Consider the following 19,446-nt stretch of genomic DNA (forward strand, 5'->3'; position numbering starts at 1 on the left):
ATAGCGACCTGTCGTTCGGCCATTCAGTCTATTTGCATATTAGCCTTTTATTATATAGGATGCTCTCTTATAGTTTGAGTCTTGGCTCTGAATTCTTTCTTAGCCAGAGCTCAAGTACAGAGATTGCTGAACCCAGGTCCGGTCTGACTCCACCAGTCTAATGCCTGGTCCCATTCCCACCTCCTACAACAAGACCATCCTATGTAGTTACTTTTGGTCCTTGTGTTTGTAAGGCCCACCATGCTGGCCTCTCCTGAGTTTGTCTGGTTAATATGTGGCCCCTTTTTCGTCCACACTGCTGGTTACCTGTGATGAGCCTGTACTTCTCACCAGTGACTCAAGGCATCCACCTTCTCTGCTGGTTGGTTGCTGCCAGCAAGCTGAGGCTGCCTCAGGATTGTAAGCACAGTGCATTTTTGGTCAAGGGGATCATCGGGGCTACAATGAGGCTAGAGAGCCAAAGGTGGCCTGTCTACTGTTTGTTGTCTTCCATTTCTCTCACTCATGGTGTTGGCCACATTGTCCTGGGAACCAAGTTACTCAAAGTGGTAAGTTCCCCGGGAGGGCACAAGTGGCCCCGAGGTCTACCCAAGGACAGCACAATCTCCAGGTTGCCCTCCCTGCTCTCCTAACCCCCAACATGATGTAGTCTTTCTGGGTTCTGTCTTTTCTTGGACTTGCTCTCCTCCTCTAAGTTCTGTGTCCTGGGTGTTTGGTGTTATTGTTTATTTATTTTTGGTTTAAATTCCCTCAATTTCTTTTCTTTCTCATTCTCCATACTTCTTGCACACTCATGTTTTTTGTGAAAGGAGATGATTATGAGTCTTGTTAGTATGAAGGAGTGTCTAAGGAATGTGCTTGTCTAGCATGTATATGAAGCAGGGTTTTGTGGGAGGGCCAGTGTCTGAGAATCTGTGTGCATGTGGTTACATGATCAAATTCATGATCCTAAGGGAGGCCAATGTACTTATGTAGGTTTTGATATTTCCCAGAGTGGGTGAATGATATCCAGGGGAGTTTGGGGAGACTCTTGAATCCTGGGCCTCCCCAATCCATCCCTGGGTAAGGGAGGAATGGGATTTTCCCTCAGGTTGGCCAGGTGCCAGGCAGTGAGTTAGGTATTTCCTATTTCAGTGTAACTTAGTTTTCATTGCAGTTTTCGCTCCTGTGAGTCAGCCTCAGGAAACAGCTGAGAGCCAGTTCTCCTGCAGGGTCACCCAATTAAAGAGACACATCACTCCCTGCTGTAGCCTCTTGGGATTGGGGAGACATCAGCTTCTACCTCATCTCACTGGACCTCCCATTTCAGGGCCAGACCCCAAGCTCTGTCCCACCAGAAGACATTCCTGGAACTGGTGCCTGTGGGGTCAGGGCCACGACCCTCCCCTCTAGTCTTTCTTCCCTTCCTAACTTGCAAGTCACCACTTCCCCATGCCTCCTGGCTGGGCCTGTGTGTGATCCCACAGGCGTATGGCTGTGATCCAAGGTCTCCAGGTATGCTGTGGGGCAAGCTTAGGCAGAATCAGGGCTATGGTATTCAAACCAAGGCAACTTTGGAAGGAGTATTGGGTCTGGAGTCAAGAAAATAAAGATTCCTTCCCGATGTGGGTAGACAGTTGTGCAGCTTTGGAGTCCTCGTCTCTCAGAGGAGGGGTTCAGATGACAAAATGGCTAAGTCCTGCCAGCTCTAACATCTTTCAACACCCTCTCAGACCAGGATCCTTGCTGGGTGTTGGGGAGCCACCCTGGAGGAGGTGAGAAGAGGAAGCTCGGGCCCAGTGGGGGTCTGGTGCAGGGAGAGGCAAGGCACATGCTTTGGGAACAGCTGGCCATTCAGACTCTGGCTGCGAGACCCACTCAGTCTCAGAGCCTCCCCTGTCACTTCCTCAGGAAGGGAGTTGCAGGAATTAACTGACGTGCACAAGAAGCGGTCTGCATAAAACCAGCACCTGGCTGCAGGGGAAACCCACAGTTCTCTTAGGGGAAGGGGAAGGAGACACAAGACAGGAAGAGAGGATGGCTTCTTTCCCACAAAGTGGGGCTCCCAGGATGGCCACTCAAAGAGGGGGGTGGTAGTTTGTGGTATCAGCCCCCCACGTTCCAGCCCAGAGGGCAGGTATCTCTATTTGTATGTTCATGTGTGTTTGTGTATGCACTTGTGTGTTTGTGTGAATGTGTATGTTTGCATGTGCACTGTGTATGTTTTGGAGAGGGGCAGCTCCCAGCCTTGGCACGTGGCTCCCCTGGCTGGCTTGGCTGCTCCTGAACTTTGGGGACTTCCCCTTATGGCCTCTGGGACCAGCCTTGCTGAATGCGGGGTGGGCCTGGCCTGGGGGCCCCGTAAAAGGTGCAGGTTGTAGCAGTTCTAGAAAGCTGTGCTGCTTGCCGTCCTGGCAGCGTTGGTCTCGGTCAGGAGCACCCTGAGGGCTGGGATTCTCCAGGGGCTGGGACAGGCCTGGGCCTGGGAGAAGGAGTGGCCTCGGCCCTGCCTGTCCAGCTGCATCACATGTGCCTCGGGCTTCACAACTGGAAAGTCTTAATTTGTGCTCGTTCTTCATTTCTCTTTTTTGGCCCCGATTTTTCCCTTGTCCTGTTTTCTCCCCCACCATTTTATTGCTTTGCCTTCAGAACACCTGTTTGCAAACTAGCACTTGGGTTTTCCAAGGACAGCCTGCCAGGCTCTGCGCACGATGAGATCTCTGTCCTGTCCTTTCCGACTCTCCCTGCCCCCTTCCTTCAGGAAACACGACCACCACCAGATTGGAGCTCACAAAACAGCCACAAGTTTCCACACTTGATCTTCCCAGCATCCGGGGACTGTTGGGCAGGAGTGTCGCTCCATCCCGCTCGTCCCACGCCCTCCTGGATCTGCAGGTTGTTTCTGTCTGGGCCTTCTCCTCCTCCCTCACTACTCATGAGGTGCACTGGGTCGTGCCCAAACCGCCCCCACGGGAGGAGCATCCCTCCGCTTCTGAGCATGTCCTGTATGGCGGCACACAGGCTGGGCTCTGCAGCGGAGTGGCTAGTGTGAGGTTGACTATGACCCATGGAGGTGCCGCTAAGGAATGGAGCGGTACCATCAAGGAAGAACACCATTGGGAAAGAAAGCAAAAGCCCCTGGGTCAGAAGAAACACTGTAGACCTCAGGTGCACTGGGGTGAAGCTCCTGTAGAAATAAGAAGCTGTTGCTCTGGCCAGTTTTGCTCAATGGTTAGAGCGTTGGCCCACAGACCAAAGGGTTGCAGGTTCGAATCCCAATCAAGGGCATGTTCCTCGGTTGCCAGTTCAACCCCTGGCCCTGGTTGGGAGGCAACAAATTGATGTGTCTTTCTGAACTCTCTCTCTCTCTCTCTCTCTCTCTCTCTCTCTCTCTTTCTTTCTCTTTCCCTCTCCTCTTCCCTCCTCCTCTGTCCTCCCTCCCTTCCACTCTTTCTAAAAAAAAATCAATGGAAAAATATCCTCAGGTGAGGATTAAAAAAAAGAAACAAAGAAAGAAGCTGTTTTCCGTGGTGAAGAGGAGGAACAGGGCAGAGAACTGAACACATTTTTTTTTCATTGCAAAGCCTTTCCTTGGCTGCTTAGCCTGCGTTCTGCTTCTGTGAGAGACACAGAGGAGCCCACAAGGGCTTGTTGTGAAGATAAAGCCTGGATGACAGGACCACAGAAGGGGGTAAAGGGCCCTGTGAAAGGGAGCCAGAAACAGTACGTTTGGGGGGAAGGGAGAAAACAGTGCTAGGAAACTATCAAAATTACCACCCAGGAGAGTGGCAGCATTTCTCAATTCACTGGAGAGCAGCACAGTGCTGATTCCAACTGTCAGCATGAAATCTGAGGTGAGTTTCAATGTTATGACATGTTTTACATGATGTGGTTGCTCTAGGAATGCATACCGATCCACTTGCCTGTTCTGCTCCAGACACGTGATTGTGGAAAGGTTTTCAGCAGCTTAAAGTTTGCATTTTTCATCTCTATCCTTTTCTTGCTCCTGGCTCATCATCACCCAGAGTGGCCTCACTTCCCATCTTTGGGACCTTTAATAGGCACCTCTACAGGACAGTCCCGCCTTTAACAACAGAGGTTTTTTTCCCATTCTGCTGCTTTTTTAGCTTCATCCAAACAGGAGCCAGTTGTGAAACCCAGAGGGAAGTGTTGATGTCGCATAATTAGAACCAATGTTTCCAGAGTAGAAACGTTCAAGCAGTTCAAGAGGGACTGTTGGAAAAGAATTAATTAATGAGAGAGAGAAAGGAGTCGTTTCCTCGGGTAGCATCATATGTAATCGCCACACAATAATGGTTTTAATGAAAGTCATTAAGCTCATGTTTCATGAATAAAATGGTTATAGTGTAGGAATGTTCAAATCATTGCACTGAGTTGGCTTTTTAATTGTATTTTAGTTCAGAGTGTCGGATTTAATTGTCATGGTAGTTTCATAACTTCATGAAAATTCCTTCCTTTTGACACATTGACAGGACCAGGTGTCAGTAAGCTCAGGTGGGATCCTGGAGGCTGGCAGTGGGGAAGGGACAAGGCCAGACGGTGGGAGGAAGGGGGGTGGGGCTTGGCATGTTCTCAGTGTGCAACCAAGGATTAAAGTCAAGGCAGGACCCCTACCCCTCAGCAGAGCAGGAGGCAGGAATGGGTCAGCTGGGCATGGCCTGCGGGTGCCTCTGTGGCTCCAGGCCACGTGTCGTGGGCAATCTGAAGTTGTGCAGCCTCCGGGATGGAGCCACAGCCACACGTGCAGCTGAGCAGGGGAAGTGTGGCTGCTCCAAATGGAGAGGCTGTGAATGCAAAGGCCACATGGACTTTCCAATCTAGTGTGAAAAACAGGACAAAAGAGCTCAATAATTTCTATATTGATCACATGTTGAATTCTATTATTTGGCTATTATGTTATATTAAATATGTTATTAAAATATAATGCATCTGCTTATGTTTACTTCTGTTTACCTTTTTACAATGTGGCTGACAAGTTTTCAGGTGACCGCTGCGGTGCATTCTCTTTCTAGACCCGCCTCTGGGGTGAAGGGCCTGACTCCCTCACCCGAGCTCATCACAGAGCATGCTTTCAGCTACGACGACTTCTAAGTGACCAAAGGACAGTGTATACATCAGTGTGTTGATTGACTTGGGCCCCAGGACAAACTGCTGGTTGCCACTGGGAGCCACTGGACGCCTCTTGGATTGTCCACCCAGTGGGGCTTGTAGCATCTCTCTGTTAACCTCCCTTATCCCCGTGGCCATCTTCCGGGAGCACCTGTTGTACTTGATAAGAACTCACAACATTATAATCATACTGCAGAAACTGCAGCTGTGTCATGGACGCTAATGCCAGGTTCCCCTGGAATTTCAACATTAATGTCTGGGCTCCAAATACGTTCTTGAAGTCAGAGTGCCCTGTGGACAGAATGTGTGCAGAGCGTCACTTCAAGGTAATTTTCAATGTGTTCCTGACTTCCTTCTCCAGCAGCCCCTTCATCTCTCTGCTCCTCATCCATCTTTCTTCCTCCTTTATCTCATCTCCCTTCTTCATCTATTTTAACTTCCCACCACTTTCCCCATGAAAAAACCTCTAAGAATCAATCATCCCAAATCTACTACAGACTGTTTTTGTCTTGTGAAAAAACATGCAGGAAAGCCCCCTCCTTTCTGTCCCTTTCTTTAAAAAAAAGATTTCAGAGAGGAAGGGAGATGGGGAGAGAGGGAGAGAAACATCAATGATGAGAGAGAATCATTGATTGGTTGCCTCCTGCTTGCCCCCCACTGGGGATTGAGCCTGCAACCTGGGCATGTGCCCGATCTCCCTGACCAGGAATCGAACCGAGGCCTCCTGGTTCATAGGTCTAGCCTCAGTCACTGAGCCATGCCAACTGGTCTCTGTCTCTTTCTTGTGGTTGGTCCTCAAGAGCGGTCGTTTGTCCTGTACAGAACTCTAATTTCTCAGGGCCTCTCCTAGTGAGGTCGCTGTCACTCTGTGTGAAGAGTATTCATGGCGCCGCTATTCTTAATAACCAAGAAATGGAAATGACACAAGTTTGTTTGTCTCTGAGGAGGATGGACAGAGTGTTGTGTTTCATATCATGGGCTGTGCAGGTAGCGAGGAGGAAGGAGCAGCTGCAGCTCAGTGTGGATTCATAGACATCCATGTGCACATAATCACATCCATCAGACACAGCCGAGGACTCTACTGTGTGACTGCATGTGTGGGTGGGGAGGCTAGGAAGGGCTTCCCCATTGAGGACAGTGATGGCTCATTGTGGGGGGAGGGAACTGGGGCCACGGTGCATTAACCTGAGTGATGGCTAACAGAGGAGGTATGCATCGATTTATGTACTTTTTTGATCCCATAACATGTCACAATAAAAAGAGAAAAGGTAATTAACAGGAACAAAAATGGGGCTCTGAATTTAGCTCCTCACAGCCAAGCCTGTAGAGTCAGGACGTGAGTTCTCCCTGCCCCTTCATGCAGGAGCCACTTCCCATGTTTACACAAATGGGCCCCCCTTCCCCTCCCCTCAGCCCCCGAAGTCTGACTCTGCAGATGCCTCTTGTCCCACAGTTGTGCTCCTGGAGAAGGCTGAATATCCAGGCCTGCATTCAGGGGTCAGGCCCTCCCGACCACAGCTGTCCATCTGGAAGGTGGCACTGCCGCCCTTGCCACCTGGGCTTTGTTCTGCCTGGGCAGATGTCTCTCTCTCAAGTCCCTCTCTCAGGGGTGGTGTCAGCTGGCCTCCCCCCTGAGCTCAGCAAACAGGTCACATTCTTAACTGAGGGGGTGTTCAAAATACACGGCAAAGGTTCCATTTCTGCCACCCCTCCCTCCACATTAAGTGCTTGGGATTTTGGGAGGAAGGGCAGGTGCTGCCCTCCTGGAGCCAGAGCCCGAGAGGGGGAGGCAAACGTTAGTCGGACAACAACAGAAATAAGGTGCAAAATTACACCAAGGCCATGCCACTGCAGCAGGCTGGTTCGGGGGGTGGGGAGGGGTACTTTGCAGAGAGCTTCAGCTGAGACCTGCAGTTGGGTGAGGGCATGGATGGGGAGAGGGCATTCTGGACAGCAGGAACAGCCTATGCAAAGTCCCCATGTCACAGCGTGTGGCTGGTCTCAGGCTCTGTGAGCCCTTCCAGTTGTTTCCTCCCCGTCATGCTCCACTAAAGGCAGCCGAAGTTGGCAGGACCAGCAACTCAGACCTGACGTTAGGGCAGTAAACTAACTTCTGTAGGAATGGGAGGTGGGTCATCGCCTGTCTCTGCTCTTCAGACCTGGCTGGTGTGCCCTGGCCCGGGCCTGCAGCATCTGAGCCCACAGCACAGTTTCGTTTACACAGGCCGCTCTGTCCTCCGGGCAGGTCTGCCCAGGGGGTGAGACACAGAAGGCCCTGCTCTGAAATAACTCACATTCCAGGGCGGGCAGGGCCTGAGTCTCCCTTTGTGTTCTGCTGCCCAGTTCTCTCAGAGTGAAACCCTGTGTATAATGGAATCGGTGTGGGCAGCCGCAGCAGACGGCTCCCCATCTCCCACCGAGCTCCCTGGAGGGGCCATGGGTGTGCAGGACTAGAACAGGTGGCTTTTCTAAACCTTCTCATAAGGTTTGGTTTTCACTGTTTCTGAACTGAGAACAATTTTAATTCATATGCTCCATGATTTACTGCTGGCGATTGAGAGGTATAGTTCCTTTTTGTTTCTCAGAAGAATTAGACATGATAAAACATCTAATTAACATGTTAAAATGTTTTGTCACACTAAAATTTATCTCATTGGTTTTAGAGTTTTAATATTTAAATGCAAAAATGCCAATAGTTTGAGAACAATCATTTACACATCACAGCAAAACTTTCACAGGTGCCCTCTTCCTGTGTATCAGTGCGGCGTTCGCTGCTTCGGACAGGCATTGGGCTCGGCATCTGTGCTCCCCTACTTTGTCCGCACGGAGCACATATTTAAGTGGTTTCTAAACAGGCATAATCGGGTAACGCAGGACATAAAGGGTGCCTCTCCGGGCTCCGTGTGTGCTGTGTGAAAAGGGTTCTCGGAGACACAAACCCTCTCACAGAACACCCAGTGTGACCGGTGACCCGTGAATGGGGTCAGGGGCCAGCACGGCCAGGCAGGCAGGGAAGGGCTTCCACCTGGAGGACAGTGGTGGCTCCTTGTGGGGAGAGGGGCCTGGGACCGCGGAGCATGAACCAGGTCCGAGATCGCCGTGCCGCTGGGACCACGAGCAGCACTCCTATTTGCTTGTCAGAGGTGCTTTCTGTGGGGACATGCCTCTGGAAACTAACATTTTCTGTTATTGTATCTTTACTGTAACCTACCAGAACAACAAAGGATTGAAAAGCATGAAATGAATATGCCACTTGTAAATGTAAGCGGTATCTGTGGAATAAAAAATGTGAACAAGAAATTCTACGGAAAAGTAAATAAAGGACAGAGTTCACAACAAATTCGGGTCATGGTTGCTCAGCACTTCTCTTTAAGACTTCTATATGCTCAGCAACAGAACCGAAACGCTCCGAAAGTAAAAGCCCAGCAGCCGCTCGGCCCACAGCCGCCAGTCTCACAGCCGTGTCACAAGGAGCCCCCCATCCCCAGGACTTCCTCTTCCTGCCACAGACAGCCAAGGGATAGCCAGGGTCATCTCCCCAAGGACAGCCCCACGCTACGCAGGCCACGTCCCCAGCCCCGCACCCCACCCCCATTCCGCTGGCAGCCACACTAGCCCTTTGTAGTCCCACAATACACTGTGTCCATTCTGCCTCCTGGCCTCTGAGCGGTGAGCCCCAGAGGGCGGGCTCTCAGGCAGCAGGTGCACAGGTGCCTCCCTCTTCTCCTTACTGCTTCTCTGGGAGGCCAAGTCCACGGCCGCCCCGGAGTGGGGGTAATGGGTGAGCAGCATTCACACTCACTCCCCAACACATTTCCCTCTGCTTGCTGCTCTCTGCATTTCCTTTATCGTGGGGGATAAACGGTTAAAAATTCATAGGACAGAGAGGGCCTGGGAGGAAAGGCATCTGAGGAAGGCTGGACCTGGACGGGGCTGGCACGGGCTGGGGGCAGGCAGCAGCTCCACAAAGCGCACCAAGCCCCGCACGGATTCCATGGATTCCACGCAGGACTCCGCACCCGCGAGTGTGCGCTGCTCCAAGGCCACCCTCGTTTGTCAGGCCTCGGTCTATCGTGTCCTCCCCAGAACAACCAATTGCATACGTAATTGCTGTCTGTGGCAGTATATTTCCCATCATAATCTCCAGTTAAAACTTAAACTCACTAAAACTAAAACTAGAAGCTGGAGCAAATGCAGAACAGAATAAAAATGAGAAGCTGAAAAGCAGTTGGAGCCCTGAGCCCAGCCTTTGGCAGTTCCCACAGCGGAACTGGCGCAAACTTCCCGCACCTAGAAGAGCATTGCGCGCAACTTACCCGCAGCCGATCTCTCCAGCCATTAACACAGAACCCTCTGGGGATAAACCTCCGCGTGATGTCATTCTAGTCACGATTTTATGCTTTAAGAGTATGGGCATGGTGGACAAATGGTGGTAATGCAGGTCCAACTCTCTCTGGTTTGGTCCTGGGCAACCTGCAGTGATGCACAGCTGCTAACTGCTAGTATGGCAAGGCGATGTCAGCGTCTTCCATCTCTGGACTGCTTCTCTTCTGTCTTCATGGCTGGAGTAGTCCTGTCGATTCCTCTCTGTTGCTGGAATCCACATGGTCTCGGAGTTGTTTTCTGAAAATATACAAACATATTCTCGACCAAAAGTTAATAAAGGAATATTTTCTATAAATTTGACTTGGGATCCTATTTCATTTTTTGCCCAAATGATTTTCCTCTGGCTTGTCAGTGCTGACATGTACACATAAGGAACTGTTGGACATTGAAATTGGGTCTCAAAAGAACTGTTGGCTCAGAAAGAAACTCACTACAGACTGATTCATTTGCCTGTCACCATAACCATTATTGCTTGTCTCATTTTCGATTCTTATAAGTGTATTTCTAATAGCACATGATCTCACTCATCTATGGGAAATAATGAACAACATAGACGGATGAACAAGAACAGACCCAGAAACAAGGAGGCATGGATCAGACTGTCAGGCCTCAGAGGGAGGGTAGGGGAGGGTGGGGGTAAAGGGGAGAGATCAACCAAAGGACTTGTGTGCAAGCATATGAGCCTAACCAGCAGTTAAGGACAACAGGGGGGTGGGGGCATGTGTGGGGAGGGGTGTGGGATGGGAATGGGGGGATGAGGACAAATATGTGATACCTTAATCAATAAAGAAATTTTTAAAAAAAATATTATGGGCATGTGTTGATAAACAGTCCAGAGAATTTGGGGTCTTTCTAGGGTTTACCTAACTATGGGCCACCGTTCTGATCCTTTTGTAACTTGCTGGGTGTTTTTCACTCAACATTGCCTTTGAGGCTTCTCTGTGTTCATTTATTTTACCTGCTGTGCTCCTTCGTGTAAGTGTCACAATTCGCTTTTCCATTCCCAAGTTGATGGGCATTTAGGTGTCTCTCATCCTGGGCCTTCACAGTGCGGTAGTGAGGACTTGATAAATGTGAAGTTTCATGGTCAGTCACCAACACTCTCAGCAAACAGCAAACACTTGGGATTGTTAGACCTTAATATTTTTTTTATTTATTTTTATTTTTTTCTTTATTGATTAAGGTATTACATATGTGTCCTTATTCCCCCATAACCCCCCACCTCCCATTCATGCCCCCACGCCCCTGTTGTCTGTGTCCATTGATTAGGCTTATATGTATGCATATAAGTCCTTTGGTTGATTTCTCCCCCTTATCCCCACTGTCCCCTACCTTCCCTGAGGTTTGACATTATGACTGATGTTTCTTTGTCTCTGAATCTATTTTTGTTCATCAGTTTATGTTGTTCATTATATTCCACAAATGAGTGAGATCATGTGATGTTTATCTTTCTCTGCCTGGCTTATTTCACTTAGCATAATGCTCTCCATCTCCATCCATGTTGTTGCAAATGGTAAGAACTCCTTCTTTTTTACCGCAGCATAGTATTCCATTGTGTAGATGTACCACCGTTTTTTAATCCACTCATCTGCTGATGGGCACTTAGGCTGTTTCCAAATCTTAGCTATGATGAATTGTGCTGCTATGAACATAGGGGTGCATATATCCTTTCTGATTTGTGTTTCTAGTTTCTTGGGATATATTCCTAGAAGTGGGATCACTGGGTCAAATGGGAGTTCCATTTTTAGTTTTTTGAGGAAACTCCATACTGTTCTCCACAGTGGCTGCACCAGTCTGCATTCCCACCAGCAGTGCACGACATGTACACATAAGGAACTGTTGGACATTGAAATTGGGTCTCAAAAGAACTGTTGGCTCAGAAAGAAACTCACTACAGACTGATTCATTTGCCTGTCACCATAACCATTATTGCTTGTCTCATTTTCGATTCTTATAAGTGTATTTCTAATAGCACATGATCTCACTCATCTATGGGAAATAATGAACAACATAGACGGATGAACAAGAACAGACCCAGAAACAAGGAGGCATGGATCAGACGGTCGGGCCTCAGAGGGAGGGTAGGGGAGGGTGGGGGTAAAGAGGAGAGATCAACCAAAGGACTTGTGTGCAAGCATATGAGCCTAACCGTCCAGGTCCAGCCTTCCTCAGATGCCTTTCCTCCCAGGCCCTCTCTGTCCTATGAATTTTTAACCATTTATCCCCCACGATAAAGGAAATGCAGAGAGCAGCAAGCAGAGGGAAGTGTGTTGGGGAGTGAGTGTGAATGCTGCTCACCCATTACCCCCACTCCGGGGCGGCCGGAGGGTTCCTTTTTCTCCGCATCCTCGCCAGCACTTGTCATTTGTTGACTTGTTGATAATAGCCATTCTGACAGGTGTGAGATGGTACCGCATTGTTGTTTTGATTTGCATCTCTCTGATAATTAGTGACTTTGAGCATGTTTTCATATGTCTCTTGGCCTTCCTCCTTAGACCTTAATATTTTAAACTATTACATATTTTAGCTTTGTATTTTATAGAAAATTTTTAAACTTTAAATATTTTTAGGCCTTAAATACTTTTCCAATGGACAGGTTTAAAATGAGAACTTGTTTATACTTGCATTTTTTTTTAATTACTGGAAAGATTAAACATTTTTTAGTGATCATTAGAGTTTAGTCTTTTGAAATGCCAATTCATAACCTTTGCCAAATATCCCATTAGGCTCTATTGTTGTTGTTGTTAGTTTTTAGGAACTCTTTATATATTCTGGAATCTGGTCATTAACTGGCTATAAGAGTTTCAAACATTTCCCATTTTGTGGCTTATCTTTTAAATTTATCAGCCAGCAGTATGAAACTTTAATGTAGTCACACATGTCAATCGTTTTACTTATAGTTTGTGGTTTGTGCATCTCATTTATTAAACACTTCCCTATCCCAACTTCATAATGGTCATTTTTTTGGTTTTAAGATTTTTTTTTCATTTTTTTATCATTATACCATTAATCTTTTATTTCTCATTGCACACATCAGCATTTTTTAAGTATGTTTCTTTATTGATTTCAGAGAGGAAGGGAGAGGGAGAGAGAGAGAGAAACTTTATGAGGAGAGAGAATCATGGATCGGCTGCCTCCTGCACGCCCCCTACTGGGGATCGAACCCACAACCCAGGCATGTGCCCTTGACCGGAATCGAACCCGGGCCCCTTCAGTCTGCAGGCCGACGCTCTATCCAACGAGCCAGGCCGGCCAGGGCTTAAGATTTTTTTTTTAATATTTAGTTCTTTAATCTACTTGCAACTTATTTTTATTGAGGTAAAATTTATATAGCGTACAAGGTCACCATTTTAACCATTTTAAAGTGCACAATCTAGTGGTATTTAGTACATTCACAATGTTATGTAACTGTAACCACCATCACTATCGAGTTCCATCAGTTTCATTAACCCCAAAGGAAACCTTGTACCAATCAGGCACTCACTACCCATCAGGCCCTCTCCCCAGCCCTTGGCAAACAATCATTTACTTTCTATCTCTATGGATTTATCTACTCTAGATAGTTCATATATATAGAACCATACAAATATGTGCCTTTTGTGTCTGGCTGCTTGGAGTTGGCGAAATGTTTTTAAGGCTCATCCATGTTGTAGCATGTGTCAAAACTTTATTTCTTCCTGTGGCTAAGTAATATTCCCTCATAAGTGGCATTTTGTTTATTCATTGATCTGGGGATACACACTGCATTGGTTCCACCTTTTGGTGATTGTAAACAGTGATGTTGTGAACATTTGTGTATAAATTTTTGTGTGAACTTATATTTTCACTTCTCTCGGGCATACACCTAGGAATGGAATTGCTTGGTTAATGGTAGCTCTATGCTTAACTTTTTGAGGAAATAAAAAACTGTAAAATTAGCCATTTTACATTCCCAAGAGCAATGTAGAAGGATTCCAATTTCTCCATATCCTCACTTACACTTACTATTTTCCTCTTTTTATTACAGCCATCCTAGTGGGTGTGAAGTGGTGTCTCATTGTGGTTTTGATTTACATTTCCCAGTGACTAATGATGCTGAACATCTTTTCATGAGCTTGTTGAACATCTGTATTAGTTCTTTGAAGAAATATTTATTTCAGTCCTTTGCCCATTGTTCCATTAGATTGTTTGTCTCTCTGATGAGTTTTAGTTCTTTATATATTCTAGATTTTTAAAAAATATCCTTTTATTGATTTCAGAGAGAAGAAGGGAGAGGGAAAGAAACATCAGTGATGAGAGAGATTCATCAATCAGCCACCTCCTGCACACACCCCACGGGGGAGCAAGGTTGAAACCTGGGCATGTGCCATGACCTGGAATCGAACCTCAACCTCTTGGTTTATGGGTCGATGCTCAACCACTGAGCCACACCAGCTGGGCTATATATTCTGGATTTTAATCCCTTGTTGAATATATGACTCAAAAATAAATTGTCCCATTCTGTGTTGTCTTTGTACTTTCTTGATACAATCCTTTAATTCATAAAAGTTTTTAATTTTTATGAAGTCCAATTTATGTATATTTTCTTCTGTTGCATGTGCTTTTGGTGTCACATCTAAGAAATGACTGCCAAATCCAAGGATATGAAGATTTTATCCCTATAATTTTTTCATAAGAATTTTATAGCTTTAGCACTTACAGTTAGGTATGACCCATTTTTAGTTAAATTGTATATATGGTATAAAGTAAGGGTCCAACTTCATTCTTTTGCATGTGGACATCCAGTTTTCCCACAACCATTTGTTGAAAAGACTGTCCTTTCCCCATTGAATGTTCTTAGAACCCTTGTTGAGAATCATTTAACCATATATGTGAGTGTTTATTTCTGGGTTAGTCTCTTTCATTGATTTATATCTCTGTGCTTGTGCCAGAACCACACTTTTAATTGCTGTAGTTTGACGGTAGGTTTTGAATTCAGGTTGTGTGAGTCCTCCAACCTTGTTCTTTTTGTCAAGATTGTTTCTGCTATTAGGGGCCTCCTGCAATCCATGTGAATTTGAGAATCAGCTTCTCAATTTTCGTGAAAAAGGCTGTTGAAATTTTGATAGGAACTGTGCTGAATCTGTAGATCACAGTAGGTAGTATTGACATGTTGAAAACGTTGTTTTCCTGTCCATAAACACCATGTCTTTCCATTTATTTACGTCTTTTTAAACTTCAACAATATTTTGTAGTTTTCAGCATAAAAATCTTTCTCCTCCTTGGTTAGATTTATTCCTAAGCTATTAATGCTTTTAGATGCTATTATAAGTGGATATATTTTCTTAATTTTTTTGAGTTGTTCATTGCTGGTATATAGAGACACAACTGATTTGTGTGTGTTGATCTTGTACACTGCAACTTTGCTAAATTCATCCATTAGTTCTAGTAACTTTTTGGTGGGTTCTTTGGCATTTTCTATGTATAGGATAATGTCACTGTGAATAGAGATAGTTTTACCCCTTTCTTTCCAACTTGAATGCCTTTTATTTCTTTCTGTTCCTCTAACAGCTCTGGCTAGAACTTCCAGTACAATATTGAATAGCAGCGGTGAAAGCAGGCACCCTTGTCTTGTTCCTGATCTTAAGGAGAAAGCTTTCAGTCTTTCATCATGGTTTATGATGTTAACTGTCTTTTTCATAAATACTGTTTATCACATTAAAGAATTTCTCTCTAATCCTAGTTTTCTGAGAGCTTTTATTATGAAAGGGTGTTGGATTTTTGAAATGCCTTTTCTGCATCCATTCAGATGATCATTCCTCCTCCCCCCCTCATCATTCTTTTACTGAGGAGTATAAGATTGATTAATTTTCTTATATTGAATTACCTTTGTATTTCTGGGATAAATCTCATTTGTTCATGGTGAATAATCCTAATATGCTGTTGGAATCTATTTGTTAAATTTTTGTTGCATCTCTATTCATCAGGGATATAGTTCTGTAGTTTTCTTGTGTCTTTATCTGGGTTTGGTATCAGAGTAATGCTGGCCTCATAGAATGAATTAGGAAGTGTTTCCACCTCTTCAATTTTTGGCATGTTCCCTAGCTCAGTCCTGGTCCTTTTTTCCTTCTGTTCGCACATTCAGTTTCCTCATCTCTTTATACACCTATGTGTAGATGCTTCCAGATCTGTATTTCCAACCTGACCTCTCCTCTCAGCACCAAGCTCATTCAGTGACTAGTTCACTCTACAGGTCTAACAGGCATCTCAATGTTAATGTCTTCTCCCCTAGTCTCTCCTATATGAGTAAGTGACACTGACTTCCAGCTGCCAATCAGTCCCTGAATCCTTGAATTGCTGTCTTGGTGCTAATTCTCACCTGCAGACAGGAGAATCCACTGGAGCTAATTTATGGAGTAAGGGATGTAGTAGAAGATATTAGGTAGATTATAGCATCCGAGGGAGGGTCAGGTAACAAGAAACAGCCAGAAACATCAACAACCTGGAGAAACACCTGACCATGCTGTAGGACTGTGTTAGGAAAATTCCCACTGCCCTGCTCCCTTCTGCTCAGCACCGTTGCTGCTGGGGACAGGACCTGAACTGCCCCAAACAAACCAAACACATCTACCACCATCTGCTGTGACAGCCACTACTTCCTGTGCTCCTTCCACATCTTATGTGGTGCATGTCTTAGCAAAAACAGGCATATCTGTGACCTCAAACGCAAGTGACCCGGGGCATGTAGCTTTGCAGTCTCCAACTTCTGCAGGCAGGAGGGCACACTAGAGGTAGTGGGCATGGGTTATGATCAGCTAATTCGAAATGCCTCCCAGTGTCTTCCTTGGCTTCTCTGTCCCTCCCTCTCCACAGCCGGCTGTCAGCCTGTCCTCTCAGTGCTCTCTGCCTCTAAGCATATCCTGCTTTGACCATTTCTCACAACCTCTGTCATCACCACTTTGATCAAGCCCTATCACTCTTACCAAGATTGTGGCAGTTGCTTCCTGACTGGACTCTCTGCCTCAACCATCTGTGGTCTCCACACTGCAGACAGGGGTGAGATATTTGGAATGTAAATCAGATAGTGTCACTTCCTTTCCAAACTCTCCCCACAGTGGTTTCCCACGACACTCAGAATAAAGCAGAACCCATAACCACGACCTACTTATCCCTGCAGCCTTTCCAACCTTGTCTACTTGGAGTAGCCCTCATTCACCGCTCTCCTATGTACACCAGCTTGCCCCAAGCACACCAGATCCGTTCCCAGCCCAGGGCTTTGCACAAGCAGCTCCCTCGCTTTCTTCCGGTCCCTGTACAGTGTTCTCTGCCTTGACCATCTGCTTTATCCAGATTTATGTTCTCTGTTCATTCGTTTATTGTTTGTCTCCCTCCATTGAACCTGACTGGGGCTGTGCAGCGACTGGCCAAAAGTAGGTGACCAGTCAGTACCTTTTGAATAAATGAAACCATCTCAGTTGCCCAAGTTTTGGAAAAAACTTCTTGGAAAACATCCCTGACTTTATGGATATAGCAAGGAAGGAAACAGATCTCTAGATATCATGACTGGAGACTGCACATGGAGGACTCCTGGGCCCGCCCTGTGCAGGTCCAGCTTTCCTCTGCACAACAGAGGTGTGGCCGGACTGGCTCCACCCGCAGGCCCCAGTCTCCAGGAAGAATGAGAGGCCAGCCCTGCCAGGTGGCTCAGTGATTGAGTGTTGACCTATGAACCAGGAGATCAAGGTTGGATTCCTGGTCAGGGCACATGCCCGGGTGCGGGCTCAATCCCCAGTAGGGGACCTGTAGGAGGCATCCCATCAGTGATTCTCACCATTGATGTTTCTATATATATCTCTCTCTCCGTCTCCCTTCCTCTCTGAAATCAATCAAAATATATTTTAAAAATTAAAAAGAAAAAAAAGAATGAGAGTCCAGGACTGCACCTTGACCAGGCGTCAGGGTCACTGTTGACCTCCCCTGAAGTCAGCTTCCGGATCTTGGAGGAGCTGCTGAGGGACAAAGCCACCTGCTCTGGGGGTCAAGCCCCTTATTCTGGGACAAGGCCCAGAGGGCTCAATAGAGAAGCCCATAAGCAATGTGCTCACTGGGCCGGGAAGGGAAGGCCGGTCCGTCTACACTGGCAGCAATCTAAGTCCACTTTATCTATGCCGGTGGAAATCGGGGGTCCAGCTGTGTTCCCTAGCCCATCTGTCTACACCACATTTGTCTACACTGGGGGAAACCAGGGTTCAATAGTCTTCACTGTTACAAGTCAAGAGTCTGTTGGGTCTACACCGGCAGAAACCGGGTGCAGAGCCACGGTCTCTAGTCTGATAATAAGATGGCAAGTCCCGGAGTCTTTGGGAGAACAAAGTAGAAGCAAATGCCCCCGTCCCGCCACCCCGCCTCCCCGCCCCCCCCCCCCCCCCCCCCCAGCTCCAAGAGCAGGAGCCCGCGGGCCCCGCCCAGGTGAGAGCGCCAGGACCGGGCACTGGCACTTAGGGTCCGCCCTGCACCCCGCCTAAGCCCCTGGGTGGTGGGAGGTCAGACCCCGCCCGGCTCCCTACTGGGAGCCCCGCGGGTGTGGCCCCGCCCCCTCCTGGGAGCCGCGGAGTGCAGAGGTGCAGACCCCGCCCCTGCCGGGGAGACCCCTCGAGGTGAGGTTCCGCCCTCGGGGTCCGCCCACCGCTTCCGCCGCCGCGGCCGCAAGGGGTGGGGGCGCGGCCGGGAGGGTCCGCCCGGCGGACTGCGGGCCCCACTCCTGCCTCGGCTCCCGGCGGCGGCGGCGGCCTCCGTGGGGACACCGGCCCCCGCGGCCGGACAAAGGCGGCCCCGCCATGGCTCTGAGCGCAGACGGCTCCGGCGACAAGGGCTCGGGCGCCCAGGTAGGGGGCCGGCCGCGGGGTGGGGAGAGGGTCGGAAACCTTGGACTCTCCGGTCTTTGGAACACAGTTTAGCAAACTTCCCTTAACCTCATGCATATGTATGAGGGAAATAGGCTTTCCAAGACGGCTCTGCGTTCCTGGGGTCCGGAGGGAGTGCGGAGGGAGGGGGGGTGAGACAAAAAGACGCTTGTGGGATTGTGGCCGAGGATGGGAATGCCCCCAAGTTACTCCTCAGCCCAAGCTGGTGGGACAAGCCGAGGAACGAGGGTGCACCGAGGCGCGGAACTTTTACTGAAAGAAATGCCGGGACTGGCTTCTAGGTTGGAAGGGCAGTTGATTTAAGTAATGATCACTGACGAGTAAAACAAGACAGTCACTTCCGATTCGGAAAAGTGCGCTGGAAGCTGTTTGCGTTGCCCCGCGTGAAATGCAGAAAGTGTGTCCGGTTTGCGCTTCCCTTTTTCCTGTGAAACGGGATTCAAGTGTTTCGGTAAAGTAATTACACTCGACTCCTGTTGCCCAACAGCACTTTTACTTAAAAAGTTTAGTTGGTACTTTCGGGCGTCTAATTAACAATTAAAACATGTAATTCAAAATTAAATTAAATGGAGTTGAAACTGTGCATAATGAATGCCTTCCGAAATGGCTGTGCTGAACAGGCATCAGGCGCTGGGAGGAGGCTGAGCTGCTCAGCTTCATGTGGACAGAGTTCAAAGTGGACAGAAGCGAGGCAGGGTCTCTGGGTCAGGAGGAACTTTCCAGTCACTTTGTGGGAAACGTTTGCTCTCTGAAACGTATTCGGAGGCGGAGATGTTCAACCGCTACACGTTCCCATTCACGGGATGGGATTCTGTCTGCAGAGCTGGGCATCAGTAACCGGGACAACAAACCCACTTTTGCATCTGAGGTGGTGCCGCGTTTTGGTCTTTCTGTGCTGGGTCTAGTGTGCAAATGTGCAAGGAGGCCTGGCTTGGGAGCAGAGTGAACTGTTCCGATGGGCCCCAGGGAACAGAGTCCTGACCTTCCCGGTGGGTGGTGGGCCTGGATGCTGGATAACCGGTGGCTAGCAGGCCAGCCCTCATGTTTGATTCCATTGCAGGGGTCTGGT

The 19,446-nt window shown here is 47.8% G+C and overlaps 1 protein-coding gene across 2 annotated transcripts in view; it reads left to right on the forward strand.

Moving 5' to 3' along the window:
- The first annotated feature begins 18,115 nt into the window (after window positions 1-18,115).
- Window positions 18,116-19,446, forward strand: part of PLEKHG4B (pleckstrin homology and RhoGEF domain containing G4B) — a 77,406-nt gene continuing 76,075 nt past the window's right edge. For both annotated transcript variants that reach the window (XM_079786253.1, XM_079786254.1), the window contains exon 1: window positions 18,116-18,338. In XM_079786253.1, coding sequence (XP_079642379.1) covers window positions 18,291-18,338 — 48 coding nt within the window. In that variant the 5' untranslated portion in view covers window positions 18,116-18,290. The remainder of the gene's footprint in view (window positions 18,339-19,446) is intronic.

The sequence above is a fragment of the Cnephaeus nilssonii genome (assembly GCF_951640355.1).
Source record: "Cnephaeus nilssonii genome assembly, chromosome: 2".
Classification (NCBI taxonomy): domain Eukaryota; kingdom Metazoa; phylum Chordata; class Mammalia; order Chiroptera; family Vespertilionidae; genus Cnephaeus; species Cnephaeus nilssonii.